We start from the raw sequence: 26,279 nt of genomic DNA on the forward strand, positions 1-26,279 counted from the left end.
TCTACCCGATTTAAGGAAAATAAAAGGATCCTGCTCTCTTCTTCCAACTTCACCCCTCCTACCACCTATTGAAAGAAAAACAGAAGCCGCCCATACAGCAAATGGTATTATTCCCACTTATTTTTTTAGGCGCCTCCGAGAGCTAGAGCATCTGACCTGAGTGTGGCCCTTAGGTTGGAGAGTGAGCCCGCGGTTCTAGGGCAGGTGACGGGCGGAGCAGGTGCGCCCCGGGGTTCCGGGCCCGCGGTCCCACACACGGCACAGTTTCACTATGCTTTCCCCCCCCTCGGTCAAGTCAATGACCCAAACTTATTGAGGCGCTTTCATGTAGGGCCCCCGCGCATCCTACGGCCTAACGATGATTTTTTCCTGCTTGCTCGACTGCCCTGCTGTGTCAAACACTTCTGCAGAATCTGTTATCCTTATCTCTTGTTTTATCCCAGTGCTCATCTTTTATATTCACAGAGGGTTCTGGTATGTGTGTGGGAATGTGATTGAGAAGGGGAGCAGTAACCACAGTCCTCCCATGGCCTCTGACGTCACCTCCCCAGGCAGAGCCGGTGAAACCAGCCAATTTCGACGGCGGAGGAGGTGACAGGTCAAGTACCTGGAGGCACCTTCCTTGGGAAGCGCTGTCTTGAGAACTCTGCCTGTCTCCTCCAGCCCTTACAGAACACGCCCACCACAGGCGGGTGGGGACGTAGGGGACGCTTCGACGGGGACCTCACAAGATGCGGGGTCCAGGCCTGCTGGGCCCCAAGAAGCCTCAGTGAGTCACGGGCAGTTCTGGAACCTGGTTTCATGCGCCAACGGAAGACATTAGTCAAGATGATCGTTGACATCCTTCCAGCTCTGAGACCTCTGGGATTTCTGCGTGCCAGACCTTAAGGCCGGTAAGTGAGGGCCCGTTTTCCGTGAGTACGTGGGTTTGGCTGTGTATCTGCCTTAGTACATCTTCGGTGGCTTTTCTCTGTGTGTGTTCCATCGGGGTGGCTTGACTTCAGTCGTCTGTTTAGCCTCTGGCTGGTGTCCTCTCCCTCATGGAGGAGAACAGGGGCTGGGGCGGGGCCTGGCTCCCACCACGCTGGGGCCTGAGACCCGAGAAGAGAGGGGCAGAGGCAGGGAGAGCAAGACAGGGATGGCGGCTCAGGGGCTTACACGTCAGCTACTGTGCACCCCCCGAGGGGGTCCTCCCTCCAATCCCCGGTGTGAGGCAGGGCAGCTGGGAGACCAGGTGCCCTTGGAGTTGCTGACGCGCTGCTCCCCAGTGGTTCAGACTCAGTGAGCTCGGGAGTGGGGGGGCATCTAAGAAGCAGAATAAGAAATCGGGGGCAGAGGCCCCTCAACGTCCTTATTGCTGCCCTTTGGGGGACCCCTTGGGTGATTCTCCCAATCCGAACAACTCTTGCACTATTCTCGGGGATTGCAGCTACCCCACTTAGCTAGCTGCCACCCCGTGTTCTTCGGTCCCCACCAGTGGCGTGCTGCGTTCCCCGAGACACAGCTGTGTTCGTTCCCAAAGCTTCTCACCTTAGTTGTTAGCAAAATCAGATAATTTAAGGAATTATTGTGTAAACTGATAAAGTACAGAGGCGAAAAGAAGGAGTTGTGGGCGCCTGGGTGGCTCAGTCGTTAAGCGTCTGCCTTCGGCTCAGGTCATGATCCCGGGGTCCTGGGATCGAGCCCCGCATCGGGCTCCCTGCTCCGCGGGAAGCCTGCTTCTCCCTCTCCCTCTCCCCCTGCTTGTGTTTCCTCTCTCGCTGTGTCTCTCTCTGTCAAAATAAATAAAATAAAATAAAATAAAAATAAATTTAAAAAAAAGGAGTTGTTTTTATAAGAGCTACGTGGAATGCTTTAGAAAGTTTGGTGGAGGTAAATTGCTAACAAAACCAAACCTGCTGTCAGAATAGGGGTGAGTGTGACAATTATAAGACGTTAGAAACATGTTAAAAATCCGGGATGAAACGCACTCTGATTTGAGTTCTCGCGCTAGCTGTGATAAAGAGATCCAAACTGGGACTCATAAACAGCGCAATATGGGTGTGGATTATGAAAGATACAAGTTTCTAATCAGTACCACCATAAACGGGTTTTTTTAATTTTAATTTTTTAAAAAGTATTTTTATTTTTGCGAGAGGTGTAGAGAGAGAGAACAAGCACATGCATGTGCTGGGGGGAGGGGCAGAGAGAGAAGGAGGCTCCCCGCTGAGCAGGCTCGATCTCCAGACCAGGATCATGACCTGAGCCCAAGGCAGATGCTTAACCAACTGAGCCACCCAGGCGCCCCCAGTACAAGTATAATTAAAAAAAAAAAAAAAGGCCTTAGCTACATCAACACCAGAAGACTGGTGAATTAATTACATTGACATGCTTTAACTTAAAATATTTAATATATGGGTTCTAGAGACATATACATATATATATTCACATATAGGTTCTACCTACCATTTACTCAACTTTCTAGTATTCACCTAGTAACTACCAGTCCCCAACTTAAGACGGAAGAGCTTCCGGCATTTGCATTAAAAATAGTGGTCATTCCCTTGGAGGGTAGAAATTCTACTTTATTTTATGTGTGTAAATTAAACAATCCATTCATTTTTGAAAATATTTTATTTTCAAGTAATCTCTACATCCAGCGTGGGGTTCAAACTTAACAACCCCGAGATCAAGAGCCTCATGCTCTTCCACCTGAGCCAGGCAGGCATCCTTAGAGATTGTATGCTAATATTTCATCCTCACTCTCACTCACTCACTCATTGGATGCCTGGGGCATGTGAGGGAAGCTGGGGTGGAGCTGGTAGCACAGCATCCCCAGGGCAGGGGGCTGATTATGGTTATTTCAGCTCTTGGTGCTTGGAAGCCCCCAGCAGAGACTCAGTACGTTGGGAGAATCAGGTGCGCCAGGAGCATGACTTAGAGGGCTGAGCCTGTGGGAAATGCTGCCTCCTGATCTGACAGGGGCTGGCTACTGGCCCCTGGCCCCAGATTCCAGACCCCAGGAGCCAGCCCCTCCCTTTGTCCCGGCAGATCTGCTTCCTGTACCTCCCTGGGGTGGACGGCTCCGGACCCCATGTGGCTAGGCTGGGAGCATACGTGAGGACTGAGGTGGGTTAATTTCCACCCAAAGCACACGCCCAGGCCAGACATCACTGTCCGGCTGGGGGGCCTGGGTCTGGTGCTCTTTAAGGGTATCTACCAGCTTTGGACAGGAGGGCTAAGGTTTGAGACCACGCCGAAATCTCTTGGAAAGCATCAGAATCCATGCGTGAGTCCTGACGAAATGCTGTGCTCTGTCCCCAGCCCCAGCAAGGGTGTGAGAAGTTCCCCTGGGTTCTCACGCCCGTAGGCTGCGGTCACATTCCACTTGTAGGGCTCTGCGGTGCTCCCAACGGAGGGGGTGTGCTAAGCCTCCCGGTCTAAACCTCTGGAAGACGTCTGCAAGCCCTTAAGAGGGATGCAAGCTTTCTTTGGAGGGTTTCAGCTTTTTATTGAGTATTTCCTGATACAAAGCTGTACACAGAGCATCTATGTAAGATATTGGAAACAGCAGTAAAACAGACGCTCTGTATGCCCCAAGCCCTCTCTGCTTCCTTCCTCTGCCTCAAAACAGTTATAGGCACAAACTGATTTTTATCATTGTGGAGTGGTTTTGAGCTCTGAATGTAGGAAGTTCATCAATATTTAAAATGGTCCCTCCTACCAACAATCAGAAATAAGAGGCCGGGCAGGTATTTTTGGCTTTATTGGCTGCCCTGTTCACATTGAGACTGTCTTCCCAGACGGGACAAGGGCCGGCCGCGGCGTGCCCACTCCACTCAGAGGGCTGGCTCCTCAATGATCGCTTGACTTTTCTGCTTGAACAAAGTAAGTTCATTCCCCCCTTTGACCATAAGGCAGCCGCAGACGCTGATATCACATTCATCTCTGTGCAGATTTAAGCACAACACGGCCCCCACCTGCTGAGGAGGCAACACTTAGCCACCACGCACATAGGCGTGCGAAGACTTCGCCTATTCTGGAAAGACCTCTGGGACCCTTGCAGCCTTATGCAGAGGAAAGACTGGGGTTAGTTCACAGGGACAGAAATTAGGGTTTTTACAGAATCTGTGCAGATAGTGCTAGGCCGGAGAGTTTTTGGATACAATGCAGTACTCCGGGCGAACATCATTGCATAATCTTACACTAAAATCTGTGTGCAGACAGCTGTTAAGACAGCAAAAGAGCAAAACTGACCATGGTCCCCCCGTGAATAAATGTAAGACAGAAAAGTCAGCCAACTGGGCTCGGGGGCTGGCTTCCCCCACCTGGGGGCACAGCACATCTCTGAAGGGGCAGAGGGACCGGAAGGGGAGCGGGGAGCTGGGACCCCCTCTCTCCCACCGCAACACAGGCCCTCCCCCTTGGTGTAACCCCTCCGCCTAGCGAGGGGTTACCTGACATCTGTAGGCGTCGCACTTCACTGAGGTGCTACTTTCAGAATAAGGCTCTAGGGTCCAGCACCCCAGGAACCCACAGCCTCTTGTAAAGATCCCAAAGGCATTAAATCCAGTCTGCGGCTTGGGTTCCACCTTCAAAAAGGGGGCTTGTCCTCGATGCCAGCTTAAACCTCAGGGGGAGACATTGCATCGCCCCCACCAGGCCCTCGGAAGGTGGCCGGGACAGCATCCTGAACTTGTGCACGGTGAGGCGAGCACCTGTGGTTTTGCAGAAGCACGTGGCCACGGCGGGGGGAGGTGGGGGTAGAGAGCTAGGTGGCCATGGCTTTCGGCATGTTTTGTGGTTTGGAAAGACAGCTCTGGCCCCCCCCGGCGGAATCCTGGCCTCATGCAATGAGGCAGTGCATCTGCAGCCTCTCTCTGACCTGCGGCCGGGTCTTTGCTGAGGGGGGCAGGGCAGGACTCAGGCAGCCAGGACAGTCCCGAGGGGAAAGTCTGGAGGTTGCGTAGATGGATCTTTCCTTCTCTCCTCCTGCGGCCCCTGCAGGTTACCAGGGGGCTGAATTCCCCAGCGGGACGCCAGAGCCCCAGGAGGGAGAGATGCTAACTTTGGGGCGGCGGGGGGGGAGGGGGGGGGGGGGGGGGGGGCCCGATGCCAGGGGCTGCCCTGGATAGGGGCTGAGGGCTGGAGCCCAGGCCTGGCCGGCAAGACAAAAAAGCTGCTTTTAGCCTCCAGCCCATCCTGCCCCTGGTCCCTGCTCCGGGCTCTTTCTGACCCTACCTTCCCACCTGTAAAATGTGGGCTGGAACCAGCTGAATGTTCCCTTCCGGTTCGACCACTCCAGGAGCCTGGGAACTGCCTCAAGTCAAGACGCCACACTCAGGGAAAGTGTCAGCTTTGCTTACCTTGTTAGTGGGGGTGCTAACGAGTCCAGGTGAAGTCAGACTGAGTGGGGTCTGTACACGGCTGGGCCCAGACGTGGGGGTTCTGCAGGTTTTGTCCGCGGTGAGCCGCTGGGGGTTACCGGGTCACCCTGCAATCTGTTTGTTGCTTCTCTTTTTGCAGTAGCCCAGCGGAGGCCCTGAGAGATCTGGGTCTGGCCACTGGGGGACAGCCCCTGCCCGGGCTTGGAGCAATCCCAGGGTCCCCCAGGCACTCCTGTCCTCGTGGGAGGACCAGGGTAGGTGTCTGGGGACCAGCAGCATGGGGTGGCGTCCTCCGAAGACCCCAGAGCAGCTCAGAACACAGACGAAGGGCACAGGTGTGGGTCGGCCTGAAGGCCCTGGGGCTGGGGGTGGGGGTGGGGGGTGGTGCACCAGAGCTAGTTTCTGGGATGCCTGAATTTTCTACATCTCTCAGGGCTCTGGAATTCCCACGCCTCTGGGGCTCAGCGCACCAAAATGCTGCAGGAAATCAAGGCAAGGGGCTGATGCTGCGTCTCTGTGTTTCACAAGCCTCTATCCACTCTCCTCAAGCTCCCAGCCCCACCTCAGGCCCCTCATCCTCACTTGCTTCTTTATTAAGGAGCCAGAAACTACCACTTGAACTTCTTCAACTTCGCTCCAAGTTCACGACTCGCCTGGCTTCCTTCATTGTTTCCTTTCTCTGGTTCTGGAGGACAGAGCGTCCTTCCTGGTCCCCAAGGCCAGCCCCTCCTCATGGTTCTGATCACACCCCTTCTGGGCCTAGAGCTCGGGGTCTCGCATCACCGGCTCAGTTACCTTGACCTACAAGCCAACCCTTCCTTCCCCACATTTCCTGGACCAGTGCACACAGCTGACCTCTGCTCTCCTTCCTGTCCAGTGTTCCAGCTCCAGTCCTCTGGAACCCGCCATCGCTGGGCTGACACTACGTCTCCCCTTCCCTTGTCCTGCAGCACCACCATCCTGACCCCTTCCTAGATATTCTCACCTCCTCTCGATTCCCCTCCTCCACTAGAAATGCAGGAAATTAACCCTCTTCTTTCCTGTCTCCATATTCTGTCACCTGCATTCCTCCATGATCCCCAGAGCAGGACTCCCAATCTAGATCTCTAACCCCTGCCTCTTTCCAGATCCATTCCCCCCTCTGGCGACCACTCCTCCCAACCCCCGCCCCCACCTCCTCTAGACCCAAGCGAGGTGCACCTCCCCCAACCTCTCTGCCTGAAATCCCACCTCTGTCCTGTCGAGGTACCGCCCCTTAGCCATTGTGGCTTCTTCATCAGGTACAACCATATCCAGCAGGTTAGCAAATTCACATGATTCTGGCAAGTCTTCTTACGTGCAAGACTGAGGTTTCAGAGCTAAAATTTTAGTCTGAGCCAGAAAGCCAATTTTGACATTCTTGGCCCATCCCTTTACAAACATGCCACAGGGATTAGGGGATTCTGAAAACTAGCCTTTGATTCTCACAAATGAAATACCACTTCAGCTTACCTGAGTAAAATAAAACTTAAGTTCATGGTGTAGACCCTTTTATTTCCACTTAAGAACCACAGCTGCAGGAACCTGAACTCAGACTCTGAAAAAATTCTAGGTGGTACGGGAAGGTGTGTGTTCACAATTTTATGCTCAATTTCCCAGATTTTTTTTTTTTCTTTTCTAATCCCAAGCTCAGTCTAGGTTTATGAATCAGGACTTCAGAGGCAGACTTTCCTTAATTTCGGAAGAGGGGGAATGGAGGCGGGGTTCATAGACCACTTTTTCCTTCTTCCTCTTCTATTTGCACAGTCTGGAATCTGCTTGCTTGAAAATTACGCCCGATCTGGTGCTGTTTGCGCCAAGTCCGAAGTCTGCATCATCTTTTCTAGACTTTAGGAAACCAAACCAAATGGCTCGCTGATGCCCCCCTCTGACATGCATCACTATGCATTGAACACAGAAAGGTTTTTCTTTAGGGATCCCATCAGCCTGAAGGATTTCTGGGGGTCTTGACAACAGGGGGATGTTTCCGGGTATTCAAGCTCCTGCAGTCGCCGGCTGCAGTTGGGTCAAAATCTGCAGGAAGAGCAGCAGGCCAGGAGCGGGGACTACAGTGAGGTGCAGAGAACGTGCCCGAGGCTGAAGAGTCAGAGGTGTGTGTGGGGTTGGGGGGTGGTCGGGACTGGGATGACCCGGGGCGCGGGGGCTACGGAAGGTGGCAAAAGGCCCGGCAGTTGCGTGCGAAGGATGGGCAGCTGGAGGCAGTTGGAACAGAGGCCGGGAGTTGGGAGAAACGGGCTCCTTCATCAGGACGAGGCTCTCTGAGATGGGACCCCATCTAGGAGAGAGCCCTGCTGCAGAAAACAAACCAGAACTGCAGGGTGCTTAGTCCCTTCTGACTGAGGTCGCACGCTGGGATCCTCCAAGTGGGGCGGTCTGCTCCCCGTCCTCTGGGAGCTGAGCACTGAGAAGCCTCTGCCTCCAGTTTGGTTTGATTTTGCTCAGTGCTGTTCGAGAGAAGGAACCCAGGAGATGGTGGGTCTCCGGATACAGGGTGTTCCTCCTGGGACCTTTGCGCTGGAGGGTCAGAGGGTGGGTCCAGATTGGCTCAGATGTTCATAGCTGAATGCACCTCGGTGCACTCAGCCTGCCTCGTACGAGCCACTGGCCTGTGACCGAAGCTGGGGACGCTCTGCCCGTGGACCACCGTCCTTACACCCTGATGTGGGGAGACTCAGAGCAAGTCAGGGCCTGTGCTTGCAACCAGCTGGGCTCCTAGAAAGTCATCTCAACCCCCCATTCTGAGCAGCCCGAGGGCCCCAACAAGCCTAAGGATGGGGCCTCACGGGGCCAGTCTTACAGGAACAAAGGGGCTTTTCTCACTTCCAAAAAAAAGCACCCAAATCTTCTGAAGAAAGAGGAGCATTGGCAAAAAAAAGAAAAAAAAAATTTCCTGGTAAAGTATATAGCCTAGAACAAAGTTTTATTTAGGTAAGTCTAATAAAAAAATACCACAAAGTAAAACACATTAAAAACTTTATTATAAGTATTACACTTGTCCAAATTTGCATCAATTTGATACATTTCTGCTCCTTTTGCAGAACACGAGAGTCACATAATTGCCTTTGATCTCAACAGTCCCCCTGCTGTTGATCCCTTCCCGCTCACCAGGGCCCACCTCTGCCTCGCTCCTTCCTGTGGCTCCTTCCTGTGCCTCATGCTACCGTCCCCAACGTCCCGAGCACTGGCCCCGCACCGCTCCAGGGCTGGGCCCGCACTGGGTGTGCCGCTGAGCACGCGGGCTGGGCCCCGCACCGTTCCAGGGGACCCCCTGCTCTGTCCTGTTTTCACCCCCAGCCTGAGAGGCTAACTGTACATATTCTGAGTAAAAGGAACCACAGTTAAGTTTCATAGAGTATTCCAGAACCTTGCATCAGTACTTGATTATCATTACTTTCTTTAATGGAAGTGAGAAGGAGTTAGAAAGATTCCCTGGACTGAAATGGGCTGGAACCGTGTGGGGTAGGATTTGCTTCTCCGTTTCTCCCTCCTCACTCAGGCCTGGCCAAGACTGAGTGCAGCAGATCCATACTACTCATCACCCCTTAGGAAAGGTGGACACCGAGCAGCCACTGGGGTTTGAAAGCAAATGTGGGGAAAAAAAAACAGTGATGAGAAAAGTCCATCAGGAGTATTTTGCCACCCTCTTCCTGAATAACATTCCTCTTTCCCCTGTCATGGCATTTATGACCAGATACAATGTAGGCTGACACATTACAGTGCAAAGAATATTACAATAGCAGTAATTTCCCATCGTGGGTGCTATTCAATTGCTTACAGAAATCTGCAGTTTGAATGCATTTTAAACACATCAGGAATGAGTGATGATTCTCCAAACTCAGGAAAATGCCCCATAAAAAAATAAAGATAGAAAATACATGCTGATTTAATGGCAAACTTATTTTCGAGACTTTTTTTTTTTTTTTTTTAAACCGGTAATGGCCTTGGAATTAAGGGAGGAGCGGCGGGGACCAGTTTGCCCGCGAGAGCACGGGAGAACATCCGCCCAGGAGAGCGCGGGGGCCCGGGCTGCCTCGGCGGCGGGGCCGTGCCCGCTGTGGATGCGCAGCCGCTCGGCCAGTCCCTGTGCAGCCGCCCAGGACCCTCAGTGCTGCAGCAGAAAGTTGGTAGCCACATTCAGGTCATTGTTTGAAGCTCTCAGGGCTTCCAAAGCATCACCCCTGGAAAATCCCATCTCCATGAGCCGGGCAACCTGAAAACAGAAACAACCAGAAACCCGGTGAGGCTGGCGACTCGACTACTAACCCACCAGCCCCCAAAATGTTCCTCGTGAGAGTTTTGTAGGAAAGGTTTAAAAAAAAAAGATCCTAATTTTCATTTTAGCGTGAAATGTTATTTAAAAAAAAATTTGAACGGGCACATTTTAAAGACATTTAACATATAGCTAATAGGTCCAATTATCTCCTTTAATCCTCATTTTAGAGACAAGGAACGAGCACCCAAGGGTCGAGCGACCTGCCAGGACGAGCAGAGGGTGGACAAGCCCGTCTGTATAAGCCGCCCTGTGCTCACACGCCTTTGCACACTCCTTCAGTATCAAATCGGATTCCTGCGAACAACTTCTCAAGGCACGCTTCCTTGCGCATGTGAACAATCACTTAACTGAAGACTATTTCTGATGCTGGCAGTCACCAGTGACAAAAACGTGTCCAGGTTCCTGGAATCACCCAGCCAGAGGAGGTCCTCTGGATGCCCATACCCCGTTCAGCTTCCCCATGAGTTGCAGCATCTGCTAAGTTCCTGGCCTGGGCAGCAGCAGAGAACACACGCACAAAGCGGGCTGAGGCCTGGCCAAGCGTAGGGAGGATGAGGCTTGCATTTTCTTGACCACAAATCCCGAATCTGTGAATACAGAGGTTTCCTCTCCTTTCACATACAATTTCCAACGAAGTGGGCAGTGCCACTAAAGTTTATTGGTAACCTATTTTCCCATTTAAAAATGTATTATAAAAATATTTATGGCCCCAGACCAGCCAAAGGAATCTATTCTTTGTACTTAGGTTGAAATATACATTCGCAGTAATATATAATGAAAAATGACACAAACTGTTGAGATTTTCACCACATGCGGATTAAAGAGGCTTTTGTGGACTGAGGACTTTGTCACCATTTCTAATCTCTCCTGCAGAAAACAATGCACTCAGTGCAAAAATGGAAAGAAAGGGCCTGATACTGCCCTCCTTCCCCGGCTAGGGGAGTCAGGGTGTGTGTGGGCAGAGTGCGCGGGGGGAGCAGGGCGCCGAGGGGCCAAAGTGAGGAGAGGGAGGAAGGAGGTGCAGAGCCAGGCAGGTGGCAGGGGAGGAGGCTGCCCACACGGCCAGAGCCCTCACTCCTCAAGGAGCCTTAGGGAGAGAGGCTGATCCTGTGGAGAGGAAGCCGACAGGCAGGGGCCACTTCCCAGAAGCTGGGTTCTAGCTGCTGTCTTTCAAACTGAGGCTGTGATCCCTCATTAGTGTGTCATGAACGCTTGGTGGGTTAGGATTAGCATGAAAAAATGCCTGTAGTGAGGGTCTTTCTTCCATAAAACGTCATTTCAGTTCTCCATATTCACACATATGGATGCTGTGCACCCTGCTTACTGTGGGCTGTGGTCAGAGACATCTGACTCCTGTTTTCTAAGGGAACCGTTGGGGCCTGGGGAGAGGCCCGTCCACGAGCAAGTGAGTGAGCGAGACGCATGGCCCTCACATGTGGGAGACCTGAGGTGCCGCAGGCGACGGCCGACTCTAGGCCCTGGGCTGATGGACAGTGTGGACAGAATGGCAGGAATCTTCTGCTTTCATTTCCTACTCAAGGAAAGAACCACCTTCCCCAGAACATCACAAACACTCCCCACTTACTGGCCAAGATGGAAAGTTCTTCCTCAATCAAAGAAGAATCTGCCTCTCACTAGTTGCCATCCGTGGGACTTCAAAGGTCCTAATTTTGCCCTTTGAAATAACAGAAAACAACCCTATTCCCTTTTCTGCGTGAAGCACTTTGAGTGTCTGAAGGCTGCCCACCCCCCTTGATTTCTCTAGGCCGGCACCCCGACTCCTGGTCTGGCCTGGAGTCATCACTGCTGGTGCTTCCTCCTTTGGCCTGGTTAGCTCCTCTCCATCCGCTGGCTCTGGGCGCACCCGGCCCTCTCCCATTCTCCCAGACTGGAAGGAACCCCAGAGAAGTTCTGTGGCTCCAGCGACCTCTGTCCTGTGCTCACCATGGTTGTGCCTTTTCCCTGTAATTGTAGGGAGGACCGCTCCCCACCACTGTGCTGTGAGCCTTCTGAGGACAAGGGCCGTGGTTGCTCTCCTCATTCCTGCGCCTCCGGACCTGACACCTTCCAGCGCAGCGCTCCCGTCAGCGCTTGCCCGCGGCCGCCGGCCTAGCATCCAGCCCCCGTGCAGCAGGGCAGTGCGTCTGCGGGGTGCACGCACGTGTGCCCATGTGTGCAACCACATCATACCGGTGTGGCCTGCTAGAAACACTCAGGTATTTCCACCTGAAACGCTCTCAAGCCACGCTTCTCAAATCCTACCCTGGAAGGTTGTATTTGCTCTTCTGGGGTTAGGACCACACACATCTCTGTTAAATGGCCTCTGGTCATTTCCCAGACAACCAAAACTAATTTCAGTTTAAATTCTGTTGTCTCCTAGGTTACTCAGCTCCCTCAAAACTGTATCATCCCCAAATGTGATTAGCAAACCTCTACAAGGTCATTCGAATTATTATTGATGAAAATGTCAAGCAGGAAAAATCAGAGACCGGGCCCAGAACTCCCTTGCTTCTTGAGGGGCTAGCCAACAGTTTGTTTTAGAGATTTTTAACCAGTTTAAAACCCACTTCATATTGTTTCTATCCATTCCACATGTCACCAATGTATCCCTTACAGTGACAAGATGTAGTCAGATGTCTTGATGACATCCTGTGTTAGCAGGAGAAGGCTGGTGCCTACAGACCACAACACTCTTCTTAACACTCAAGTCATCTGTCTGATCATCTATTTTAGGCTCTGCCAGACATGAAACATCAATTTTGCCATGTGATTACCAGAATCCACACTTCCCTCTTTCCTTGGGGGGACTTCAAACTGAGTACGACGCCTTGCTTTCTCCACCCCCGGCCAGCACGCTCGGGGAGACAGGCTCTGGGACTTGGGCTGGACGCACGTCCAATGCAGGCAATCCTTCCTACGTTGTTCCCTGGACTGAAAGAAGCTTTAATGATGTTTATTCCAGTGACTTCCGGTTCAGAACCACCCTCTTTAGTGGAGTTACCGTGGCCGGTGAGGGGGTGGGCCGCTCCACCGCCTTCTCTCTGTTACCCACGAACACAACACCGCCCAGCACCGTGGCCGTTCTTTACGACTTCAAACAGCGTGCCAAACGCGGCATTCGCGGTCACCACTCTGTCACCTCTAGGACTTCAAGCAGAGCTAACGAGGCTGCTTCTGCGTACCTGGCCAGTGGGAATAAATCTGTCTGACAAATCAGGATTCACAGTCTGGAGCTGACGGCGTGTGAGCCGTGAGGGAGCTGGGAGCAGTGAGGGGGCTGGGCCACAACCCCCAGCCGGTCCTTGAGTCTCCCGTGCACAGACTCTGAATGTGGTTTGGAGTCCAGAAGGTGCCGAGGACGGGCTGGCCACACGGGCCACCAAGGCAGAGCGGCAGCACCGGCCCAGCGCTTGCCCGCCCCAGAGGGCACCCCTCCGGTCTGCGGCGGCCCGGCTGCGTCCTAGGTACGGAAGCGGGCCCGGCGCCGGGGGAACAGCTTTCTCTGCCTGTGAGGCGTCCTCCCGAGTTTGGTTTTGACAGCGGGCCGGGTGTCTCCCGGCGTTGGCTGCAGGCAGAAGCTGGTGGCGGCTGGCCGTGCGTCCTCTGGCGGCCAAGCTGGCTTCAGAGCTTTCTGCGTTTTTTAGGGGTGAGAAGACAAGTGTGACTGGACAATTTTCCCGGCTGAATGACCCTGTACTTTAACCAGATGAAGCAACTTACAAAGTAGAAATCATGCTAACAGTTCTTTTTAAAAAACTGAACAATTACACTAAGAAGGTGTATCTGTAAGTTTCTCCTAGCGTCCCAGACAGTGAACACCCCAGGGACGACGGAGTTGCATGCTTGGGCTGAGGAATGTGGACAGTAACCAGCCAGACACGACGGGACGCAGAGGGACAGGGAACGAAGAGGGCGGGCTCGCCGTGTTGCCAGAGCGGGGATGAGAGAGCCCAGCCTGCTCCCCGGGCCCTGACAGGAGCTCAGTAAGCACTGCCCCCGTGATAATTCTCACCCCACCCAAGAGGGACTGGCCCAGGTGCACGGTCCCTCCCTCTGACCCTCTTGGCCTCAGTTCAGAGGTTCCCACAACCTGACAAAACCACCCTCGGGGTTTTGTTTTCAACATTCACTTTAACTGCTTTCACTTTACTTGTTTGATATCCTTTGTTGGTCAAAGAACTGATGTGTCTTTCACAACAATCAAACTCACGCTTGTTTGCAGGGGGCCCCAGTGAGCAGGGGGCAGCCAGAAGGACAGTCTCAGGGCGGGAGAGTCAGCCAGGGACCCGGTGAAACGCTGGTGAAACGCTGGTGAAAGGCAGGCTTGCGGCCAAGTTCACCCACACGCAACCCTCCCGCCATAGCCAAATACGGCCACGCTTAAACATAAACACAAGGATGATTTTTGTTACAGATTTCTAGTGATTAAACAGCCCACAGAAGAACTGACCTAGAAAACTAATGGGGTGAGGCCCAAGTAAAAAAGATAGGAAAAATCTTTTTAAAAGGTAAGCATAAAATTCTAAAAAAACCCCACATGATCTGTGACTTTTAGAAAACCTTACTTTATATTTGTATAAATTCTAGCAAATGTTCGATTCTGATGATTATATAAATCATGGTATTTACAGATATTCTACCTCCTTCCCCATCCACAGCATATATATTAGCCACAAAACACATTAAATCACACTGAAAACCCAATCTGTTTCCTTTACAGGCTGCTTCCTGTCTTTTTAGTCCAGCTATTAGAACATCCAAAGGAAGAGAAAATGTCCATGTAACATTTCTAGGTCTTGACTAGATAAAAATCCGAAAATACACCCTGATCAGGTTAAATCAAGTTGTGCCTGCGCAGGAGAGTCATTAATTCAACGAGCATTCAGACTGTCAGCGGCTCCGGGGGTCTGTGCGAAGTGCCTGTGGTGAGCTGGCTTGGTGACACCGGGGCCAGGACCACGCCTGCCGTGTGTCCCCACCAACACAGAACCACAGAGCCTGGCACATGGAGGTGCCCAGTGGTGGTTAGAGAAGGGGTCAGTTTAGCAATGTGAGTTCTTCAAGGAACTGACCGCCACTAAACAGCCTGGGGCCGAAATGATAAAGCTGGTAAAGCACTGGGGCCGTGGCAGAAGAACCTGCGACCCCAGACACAAGCAGGAGCGCACATGGCGTCTCGGTCAGTCTGGGCCCAGCTAGGTTCACAGGAGTCTGTCTGTTCGGGAAACTTAAAAAACGCCCTGTAGAATTTTCTGGAAAGCATTCCTTTCAACATTCCTTCTCCATTTCGGAGCGCAGTAAGTACCCTCCTTCCGCTTGTGCACGGCCGGGAAGCTTCCATCTAAAACTTCTCACCACAAAACATCAGAAGAGTTCACCAGGGTTCCTAGTCTAAACACCTAAATAATCCTTTTCTCTAATTTCTTTAAAAAAAAAACAAACAGGTGTAGTTGGGTTAATATCCAGAGAGCGTGTTATGCTTTCCCGTCTTCCACATCGCTCATTCATAAAAACTAACTGTACCCGAATGGAACACCACCGATGCCTGTTTTCTGTGGTGGAAGGCCTGGCTTTCGAGAGGCAAGGTTCAGAGGTAGTCTGACGTAGGGGACAGCAAGGAGAGGCTGGCACTGGAATTCTAGCCTTGCCACATGGAAGGGCCCCCCCAGCGGCGTTGGACTCTGCCGGTGGCTCCCGGTCAAGGCCTGAGGCCCCCAGTGGGCCAGTGGGGTGCGGGAACTTGACCAGGAGCAGGCAGCACAGGAGAGCCCTCGCCAGGCAAACGAGGCCCAATGTGTTTTTCCCATAATACGCTTTCTAAAGAGACCCTGCTGAACAAGAAACCTATAGAGATGGAGATAAATCCGTATTGGTTTTCCTCTCCTTTTAAAAAAAATCCTCCATGATTGGGACATGTGTGCCTACTAGCTCAAGATCACTCTTACTCAAGGGAATAAATGAAACCCTACCTTGGCCTTCTACCTGCAATTCAACCACTTTTTGACACTAGTGAAATAGGACATTCATTCCAATGAAATGCATGGCAATTCTTCCCAGTGACATACTCCTCTGCTGTTTTGTTCAAGTAGGACTGTGGTTTTCTTGAACTTCCCCTTCGCTAAGGGCGTCAAAAACAAACGGTTTGGGGGGTTTTTACTTCCCAAATTCTGACACTTGCAGGAAGTGATGCCTACCTGAAAGATGCCTGACCCAATCCCATGCTGGTTTGCCCATTCACGGCGGGCCACTGCCCAGGCCACGTGCACAGCCTGCCGGGTGCAGCACCCCCGGAGAAGTCACGGGAGATGCGGCTCGCCCTTCCCTCCCTGTCCCTGTAATGGTCACATGACCTCCGGGCCACCCGGCTGCAAGTGCACCGTCAGATCATCTGGGGATCAGTGCACCTCTCTTCCACCGTCACCTGACCACTCCCCTCCTCCTCAGAAGTGCTGACCCCTCTGATCACAGCTGTTGGCTGAGTGAACGGTTACTGGTTACTGTATGCTCTTGCCGGCTACACACCCGCTCAGAGGCCCCTTATTTTTGCATTTCTGCTTGGTTCCGACTTTGGTACCAAGGAGGCCCTCATGACAGACTGGATGAGCTCCACTGCTTGTATCTTTTAGAATACCCAACAGAATGAGGCTCCCCAAAAGCTGGTCAATTATTCGACTGCCACGCAATATTTCATTCCAACACATTTAGCTTTGGTATTCTCTTAGAAAACCTATTTCTAATCTAGGCGTTCAGATGGAAAGTCCCACGTACTACCACTCTCTAACGCATTTGTAAGTGGAAACAAGTCTTTTTTGATCACACCTTCCCATTCAGCCCTGCTCTAACCACTGCTGGGCACCCTGTGTGTGTCAGGCTCTGTGCCACGGGGGAAACAGGAAGAGATGGTACTAGCCCTCACGGAGCTCACCATCCACCAGGGAAAACAGACAAAACTTGAGTCACTGCTGGACCAATTCCCAACTCACTGCAATTAGAAATACGCACAGCAGAAGTACAAAGTACCCCCAATACATAACATGTTAGTGAGGGGACTGTCTGTATAGGGTTGAGTATTTGGAGTTGAGGTGGGTTTTTACAGTGACAGGGATGAAGGTTCCTGAGATGGAAAGAGAGAAGAGAACCTCACTAAGATTAAGATCCTCTCACACTAGACGCACTTCGCTATTTCCCAGGTAAGACTGAAGTGTCTTCTGTGCTGAAAGCCATTCTCTCTCTACTGGGGTCAATGAATACTTCAGAGGACAGGAATGGAATCCACATGACAGGTCTCATGTATAATAAACGTACTACGTGGTTATAGAGCAGCGGGGCCGGAGTCTCGTAGGCAGCTGTAAGCACATTTCCTGGGCAGGCATGGAAGAAGTTACATACGTCATTATGGTTATAACACACTCCTTCCTCCATGTGTGGTCCACCCTCCAGGGAAACCCAATGACCTAACTCCCTGCTTAGGATCCTGCCACGGTGCCTTAATGCCTGGAACACAGAAGTGGAAGTTCACGCAGCACTGCGGGGCGCTGGGGAGCCTGCCCGGCCCCTCAGGTCATCCTCCACTCCAACCTCACCCACCCGTGCTTCCCCACATGTAAAGCACTTTTCACCACATGCTGACACAGGCCGCTGCCCCCACCCCTGGTGCCGGCAGTCCTTTCTTAGTTTCGATGGCCCCAGGACACTTGTGCAGAGTTGACTGGGGCTGTCTCCAGGCCTGGCTCCCCACCCTGGGCTCTGCACCATGTGAGGGCAGGAAATGATGCTTTATTTATCTCTGTATTTCAGGAACCCAGCCCAGTGGCCAACCTGATGCAGAGCAGATAGGTGATAATTCTTGGCTGACGAGGAGGAAAAGAGGCGTGACTGGAAGGGGGGACGTTGAGATCGGTAACAGTTTACCTTCCCTCTGTTGAGCCTTAGCTCTGGTTTAGTCCCATTTAACTTCCCTGTCTGATTTTACCCATGTATCCCATTAAGAAAAAAATGAAGAGTCATTTTCCTAAGATTGGGAGGGTTTGAGAAAGACAAACTTAGACAAACTTTGATTTAAAAAAAATAGGATGCTTATAGGACAAAATTTCATTGTTACTTTGAGTATAGGTGTAATACGAGAATTACTGGTTAAAAAGATAAAAAGAGAAATGGAATAATGTATATACTTATTTTTAAGGTAGTAGACATTTGAGCACATTTTATTGTTAAAAAGAGTTTTGACAGGGTGGCACTTGGTTTCAACAGATTCTTAAAAGGAGCTGGGATGGCATCTTCAAAGGACAATGAATTGGCAAAGGTGTTGTGAGTCCACTTGTTGAAAAATAGTAAAAGTAGGTTGGGAAGAACCAAAAATCCAGAAACTTAACAACAGCAAAAGCAGAAAAAGTGGCAAAATTTTTCTCTGGCTGTATGCCTATTACTAGATTTAATAAGAGATGCACATTCTTTCTTGTAATATCCCTTGCTTTCCTATCTTAAAGGACTCACTAAAATTCCTGAAGTATTTTTTTACATCAGAAAAACCTCAATCATTTTTATTGTTCTTGGTTTAAAAAATTATTGTTTCTTAGTGCAATAAATAGCATGACTCTGATATTTAAATAAAGAAGATACAGCACATTTAATTGAAGAATTAAGCATAAAGAGGTCTTGTTCATTCAAGTTATTTGATTACATTACTAACAAATATTATTTTAGATAGTGTCTAGCCTCAACAAGCTAACCAAGAGATTATATATATTAACTATATATTTCTAAACATTATTGTAAACATCCTGAAGGCAAGAACATTTTTTTTTCTCTTTTACAGTTTGGCTAACACCTATCACAGGAACTGCCAAGAGTCTACATAACAAACAATGGGAAGAATCTGTGTTTTAATGAAATGACAGCCTGTAATGGCCATGTTCACAATAATCAAGAAACACAAGAAACAACCACTGAAAATCAGTGAATAAGGAAGCATATGTTAAAAACAGCCTCTGATGTATTTACATCTCTTCATACCAGAGCAAGGAAGTAAATGTTGTTTAAACGGATCTGACAACGTGTCAACCTGTTGTCATTCTGGGAGGATCAAGGAAAATGATTCATTAGAACACCTTGAAGACTTCAATTACACACATTCTCCTCATTGCCGTGTTTTGACACTTTTGTTTCAAAGTGCCAACACTAAGAACTGTATCACCTTTAAATACCTCATATCCTCAATGGTTGCTCTGTGAGGAATGTGACTTGTGGTTCTAGCAAGTAAACAGTAACAGAAGAGAACTCTCCTTCTTTTTACCTGGAGAGTATTAGCTTATTTTTTAATCTGTTACCATAAATATCTTACAAAAGGTTGAGTTATTGGGCTTTATTTTCATATCTATGGGAATATCATTTTTCTAGAAACTCTCTAATGGAGGTGGAGGAGAACTAACTCCTTCCTCCACCTCTCAGTCTTGAGGAGCTACTAAAATGATCAGTTTAAGTGAGAAGTCATGAGGGGGAAAAGCCGGATCAATTCATCAGGCACGTTCAACTGGTTTCTTTCCAAGGCATTGTGGTGGCCTAATCCACGGTGGCAGTGGGAGCCCGCTCAGACCGGGTGCCCTGGGCCCGAGGGACCTTTGTGTACTCTGGGGACAGGGCTGGCCAGTGTGACCAGCTATGAAATGCTGCCCTTGATTTGTTTGATGAGAAGAAAGCAACATACGCAGAAGGAAATTTAAAAGTGTTGTTATTGCAATGCTCTGAACTCCTTTCACAGATATTTTTAACTTTCTAGTTTGAAATAATTTCAAACTTACAGAAAAGTTTCAAGAACAATACGAAGAACCCAATTACTCTTCATCCAGATCACCATTACTCTGCCACAGCTACTTTCTGTTTATCCACACTCTCTTATTCTTTCCTGCAACAGGTGAGATGAAGTTGCCTACATCATGTCCCTTTACTCCTTAGTACTTCAGTATGCGTACTTTTTAACAAGAATATTCTCTTTTCTAGCCACAGTCCATAGAGATACCAAGTCCTTGACACTTAACATTAATATAAAACTATGATCTAATCCACAGTCCAATTGCACCAACTGACTCTCACATGTCTGTTCACCAAAAATGTTTTCTGGTACAGAGCACATTCTAGGATGGTTAACGTGCCTCCTTAGTCTCTAATCTGGAACAGCTTGTGACCGCAGTATTGTTGAAGAATATGGGTCAGGTATTTTATATAATGTCCCTCAAATTGGGTTTATCTGCTTTTTCTTTACGATCAAAGTTATGGATTTTTTATCCTAATACATAACTGATGTGTCCTTTCAGGGCATGCCCACAATGCCTCTTTGGTCCATTATTGGTATAATGATTCTGATAACTTGGTTAAGCTGGTGTCCAGTTTCTCCATTGTACAGTTAACTATTTTCCTTTGGTAATTAATAAGCAACTTGTGGGGAGATACACTTTGAGATTATATAAAGAGCCCGTTCTTCTTCATGTATTGATGATTTATACCTAAATTGATTTTTGCTCTGATAGTTGCAAAATTATGATTTTCTAATACCATCAATCATTCCTTATTTATTACTTTACATTCCTTTTCCTTTGTGGAGATAGACACACACACACATCTCCTAATATCAGTATGAACTCATGGATTACCCCCCTGTCCAGTGGATTATATTAAGTACTGTCCTTATTTATTTATTTTTAAAGGATTTACTTAGTTTTTAAGAGAGAGAGAAAGACAGTGCAATTGTGTGTGGGGAGGGGCAGAGGGAGAGGGAGAGAGAGTCTTACGCAGACTCTGTGCTGAGCGCAAAGCCTGACGTGGGGCTCGATCTCACAACCCTAGATCATGACCTAAGCCGAAACCAAAAGTTGCTTAACCAACTGCACCAGCTAGGTGCCCCTGTCCTTATTTGAAACCCAAATCTTATGTCCCCAATTTGGTGGTGGGGCCCCCTCAAGCTGGCTCTGGTGTCCTTGGGGCCTGCTCCCTTAGTTATGAAGCACTTCCTTAATTCCTTGCATGGTGGTCCAGGGTCATCTTGTTCCTTCACAACCCTGGGCCTGTGACCCACCATTTCATTTCTCTAAAGAGGCTCATTTCTGTCAGGGGGCCAACATATTTAGAAACTAGATCTGGGCACTAGGTGTGGTCAGTGTTACTGGGATGCCATCGCTTCTGATCGCTTTGGGCTGACAGAGCGAAGACACATGTACGCACACACACACACACACACACACATCAAATCATGAGTTTATGCTGATACCTCTAATTCCAAGCCAACCCCACAGGGTTCTTCCTTGCTCTCCCCTGTTCTGAATTTGTATTTTCCTTCTTCTATAGTAAGATCAACCTATTTCCTCATTTGCTCAAATCTACAACACATACAACATAATTTCAGAATTGCTGTACTCATACTACGGTGAACATACACCTAGGAAGAGCTTAAGGTTTCTTTGCAATTCTGTTTCTTTAGACTGAGGGTATATTATGTTCAAAAGTTACTAAAATTAATTTTTCCCTCTCTCCTATGATTATGTTATTCATTTAAAATACAGTTGGATCATTTATTTGTTTCTTTCTAGTTTATGGTTGTCCCTATTGTTGATTTGCGTTTTGAATATGTAAAACATTAACCTGATTCCTAAGTCAAAACCATACAAAAGTTATACCCAGAGAAGCACCACTCCCTCCCTGTCCTTGTCTTGTTCTCTCCTAGCCCTTATAGAGAACAAACGTCAGTAGCTTCCTGTATATATAAAGTATTATATATTTCAAAGTAAGTGATCACAATGTTTTTTTTCAAATCATGCCTTCCTCAAACTTTAAAGACCCACAGTAGCCGATAAAAGTCCAAGTGTCTGTCACTGTTACCAGCAGCAGCTTAACTGTCATCAAAAGCTTTGTATTTATATGCTTGATTTCTTTCAAGTCTTGTTCAGCAAAACTGCTTCGAGTCTGAAACACAGGTTTAGGAGAAGTACCAGTGTTACTGATTACCTGCTCCTCAGAAACCTCGAGAGGAGGAGATGCTTGTTGTTCTGACCGCCGACCATCCTGATAGTTTATATTCCGTCGCTGACGTAAAGGAGGGAAAAGACGATTCCAATTGATCATTCCTCCCTAAAAATAGACCAATACACAGTGATCAGACACAGAAGGAGAACCATCTTAATGCCTGGAAGGGCTTTCTCTTGCAATGAAGTCACATCCATAGATTGGGAAAATGTCATATTGATCTGCTGAATGCAAGCAATCCAAACCCTAAAGTATCACGTCACCCTTCAACCAACAGGATGAAATCAACATGCGGGAGGAGCCCAGAGAGAAAGAAGGTAATGGTACTGCCGGAGTTATTTGTGCATCTTGGCTCTGGAAGGCAACGGAGGATGCACACAAACATTCTTAACCTCAGCCCCACTGACCCTGTCCCACCTCCTCTGGCCCGAGGAGCTCGGGGCTCTGCCCAATGGGACAGTGAAGACGACATGGAGAGAAGGCTAATTCACTGCTAATCCACCAGGAACCCGGAGCTTCCACAGCCACTCTTTAAAACGCTCCTCCTCTTCCTTTTCTCCTCCCACTCCTCCCTCCTCCTTCTCCCTTCCTTCTTCTTTTAGTTAAGTAAATTCTGAGCATGCTTACTAGAGGGCGTTTGCAGGTGGAGATAAAACCCAGCTTGAGGGACAGGGTAGAGCATGCAAAGGCAAACCCACACAAAGGGACAAGAAGTTTGGAAGTAAGGATCAGAACCGACCTCTTGAGCGGCTCTATGGATAACTTAGATTGATGGCAAAGTCATTTCTTGCTTATTCTATGTCATCAATGAAGAAAAAGCCACCATGTGAAGAAAAATGTGCACTGCATGATGCTTTTCAAAAATTCATGTTTTTAGCTATCTGTCAATATTTTAGCTTATCAATTTAAATCTCTCTTTCTAGATTTAGGAAAATTACAGAGTAAGACAACATGAAATTTTTCCTACTATAAACACCTAAAAATGCTAAACAAAGTAAAAAAAATATTTCACATGCATAGCTGAACATAAAAGGAAGAAATGGAGGTCCCAAGATACCAGAAACAAGCTCTGGAAAACCAGAACAGTAAGCAAGGTTGGGGGTAAAGGGTGAGCACATCCTGCTAACCTAGAACCCACTTGGGTTTTATCATCTATTTGGGTTCAGGAGATGAGGTGTTGGGTCTGAAAGAGGTAGTGACTCTGAGTTCATTACCTACATAAAGGCACAGCCCTCAAATGGCAACACCCTCAGTGAAAGAGAAGATGAGAAAAAAACAAATCCAAAAGGCGTGCTGAGGAAGAGGGCAGGAATCTTGGCCTGTCTGAGAATTAAGAAATGAGAAATCTGAGGTTGAAGTTACATCAGTATGTGTTTTAAGAACCCATCAAAAATTACGTAAGAATTGGTTCTGAGATAGAGCTGGATATACCCGAGGAGCCAAGCAGAAGCAAATGTAAAATTACTCTTGAGGACCGCTCTCTTACCCTGGGATTACATGGGATTTATAGATAAAACTCCAATTGGGAAACACTTAGAATCCAAAATTCAAAACCCAGGAGGAAAAAACCCATCATAAGTAAGACTCAGTATGTGCAACAAATAGGAGGATTAGATCCCCAAGAACCTAAATTTTTTAAAAGATTTATTTACTTATTTGAGAGAGTGAAAGTGTGCACACATGCATGAGCGAGGGAAGGGCAGAGGGAGAAGCAGGCTCCCTGCTGAACAGAGGCTGACATGGAGCTCAATCCCAGGACCCTGGCATCGTGACCTCAGCCGAAGGCAGATGTTTAATTGACTGAGTCACCTAGGTGCCCCCCCGCAAACCTAAACGTGTAACAACTGAAAACAACTATAATTTCAGAAGCTTTTAAATGACTAAGATATAGAAGGAAGACTTTAAAAAAAGGTAAGATATTGTTAAAAAAAAAAAAGATTTGAAAAAAATTAGGGAAATTAAAAAGAGAGACATTATACAGAATTGTTTTAGATACTGGTGGGAAGAAATTCAAATATACTAGTGATCATAATAAATATACATGGACAAATTCTCCATTTTGAAATATCTCCTACCCACCCCCAACAATAAGCCTAAAGCATCAATAAAAACATAGACAACTTGATGGAAAAAGAAGTATCAGAGAAGTACTAATAGAAGAAACCTGATGTCATGTCACTATGTTCATGTCAAATGAATTAGGCCTCAAGGGCAAAACAGGCATTACTGGAGATAAAAATCACTGCGATGCATCAGTATTATTATTATTTTTAAAATATTTTACTTATTGATTTGAGAGAGAGAGAAAGAGAGCGAGCAAGCAGGGGGGAGGAGCAGACTCCATGCTGAGTGTAGAGCCCAACGTGGGGCTCAGTCCCATAACCCCGAGATCATGACCCGAGCCAAAACCAAGGGTCAGACGTCCAACTGACTGAGCCATCGAGGCACCCCACATCAGTATTATTTTTATAAACACAATGGTGTCAAACTATAGAAAACAAAAATTAAAAGAACTAATAGAGGAGAGGAAACATCAGACATATACTTCATTTTTAGCATCTATTGATAGATCAGACAAAAATTAATAATACAGAACATAAATGACAAGGTTGTTATTTATAGTGGGTGTATATAGCTTTTACTCAGTATTTAGAGAATATGCTTTTTTTTATTATACATAAAATATTTACAAAAAGTGACTGTGTACTAAGTCCTCTATGAAATGTCCACAAACATAAAAACGTAAATACTACAGACTGTATTTTCTGACCACAATGCAATTAAATTTGAAATAAATATCAAATTTACAATTAATACAAAACAAACAAAAATTCACACACTGGAAATCAAAAATGGAAAAAATCATAATGGATATTAGAATATAGCTAAAAGTGGATAAAACTGAGGGGCCCCTGGGCAGCACAGTCAGTTAAGCATCTGACTCTTGGTTTTGGCTCAAGTCATGGTTTCAGGATCTTGAGATCAAGCCCCACATCAGGCTCCACACTCAGCATGGAGTCCGCTTGAGATTCTCTATCTCCCCTTCTCCCTCTGCCCTGCCCTCCACTTGTGTGTGTGTGTGTGTGCGTGCGCAAGCGCATACGTGCACACTCTCTCTCCCAAATAAATAAAATTGTAAAAAAAAAAAAAAGTGAATAAAATTGAGACTATTACTTATCAAAGCTGGTGGGATATAATTAAACAGTTGATATAATTTTAAAATATTGAGCTTAAAGAAAATGAAGACTGAAAATTAAAGAGTTAAGTATATTCAAGTATATTTCTCTAACTAGAGAAAGTAACAATAATCTAAAGAAATTAGAAAGAATGAGAGCAGATGCTAGTTGAGAAAGCTGGGAGCAGATGTTAATAAAGTGGAAAATAAAGACACAACAGAAGGAATCAATAAAATCCAATGTTTTTTTTTTTTTTAAAGATTTTATTTATTTTACAGAGAGAGTGCGAGAGAGAGAGCAAGAGCGATGGGGAGGAGCAGAGGGAGAGGGACAGACTGTGCTGAGCACAGAGCCCAACGTGGGGCTTGATCCCATAATCCTGAGATCGTGACCTGAGCCGAAATCAAGAGTCAGACCCTTAGCCAACTGAGCCACCCAGGTGCCCTGAATGTTGGTTGTTTGAAAAGTAAAGTAAAATGGAAAACTTGGCAACCCTGATGAGAAGACAAAGAAAGGAACATAAATAGTATTAGGAATAATACAAGAGGTACCATGGCAGACATTAAAAAAACACAATACTTTATTCATACCAATAGCTTTGATGAAATAGATTATTTTCTAGGAAAAATATAACTTACTAAAACTTATTCAAGAAGGAAAAAAATTGGTAATCATTTTTGAAAACTGTTCAGGAGCATCTACTAAGGCTGAACACATGTGTCTACCTCAGCAATTCTGCTCCTGGACAGCAGAAATGAAAACGCATGTCCACCAAAAGGCATGGGCTAGAACGTTCTCAGCGGCATCATTTGTAATAGGCAAAGACTGGAAACTACCCAAATGTGCACTAAGTGAAGTGGATAAATTATGGTGTAATCACATAATATAAAATTATACAGCAGTTAAAATGAACAAACTACAATTATATGTAGCAATATAACTGAATCTCAAATATGATGTTAAATAAAACACAAGAAAGTACATTTATAGAGTTACTTTTATAAATGTTTACTTCTATGTGTACTTCCACAAAAAGCTACAAAAAGAAATAGAAAACTGGACTAATTCTAGCCATTAATGTAACTGAAATAATACTGAAAAAAATCTACCCCCCAAAAATCTATAGGTGAAGTCTATGTAACCTTTAAGGACATACTATCTTACAGACATTGTTCTCGAGAAGAGAAAAAGAGAAAGTGCAAGAGAGAGAGAGCAGGGCGCCTGGGTGGCTCAGTTGGTTAAGCAACTGCCTTCGGCTCAGGTCATGATCCTGGAGTCCCAGGATCGAGTCCCGCATCGGGCTCCCTGCTCGGTAGGGAGTCTGCTTCTCCCTCTGACCCTCTTCCCTCTCGTGCTCTCTGTCTCTCATTCTCTCTCTCAAATAAATAAATAAAATCTTTAAAAAAAAAAAAA

General features: G+C 47.6%; 1 protein-coding gene across 1 annotated transcript in view; it reads right to left on the minus strand.

The window, feature by feature from the left end:
• Positions 1-8,361: 8,361 nt before the first annotated feature.
• UBAC2 (UBA domain containing 2) overlaps positions 8,362-26,279 on the minus strand; it is a 177,584-nt gene continuing 159,666 nt past the window's right edge. Inside the window, exons 9-10 of the mRNA XM_044913525.1 lie at positions 21,673-21,795; positions 8,362-9,615 (exon numbers count right to left, since the gene is read on the minus strand). Coding sequence (XP_044769460.1) covers positions 9,508-9,615; positions 21,673-21,795 — 231 coding nt within the window. The 3' untranslated portion in view covers positions 8,362-9,507. The remainder of the gene's footprint in view (positions 9,616-21,672; positions 21,796-26,279) is intronic.

This window comes from Neomonachus schauinslandi, chromosome 3 (assembly GCF_002201575.2).
Source record: "Neomonachus schauinslandi chromosome 3, ASM220157v2, whole genome shotgun sequence".
NCBI lineage: Eukaryota > Metazoa > Chordata > Mammalia > Carnivora > Phocidae > Neomonachus > Neomonachus schauinslandi.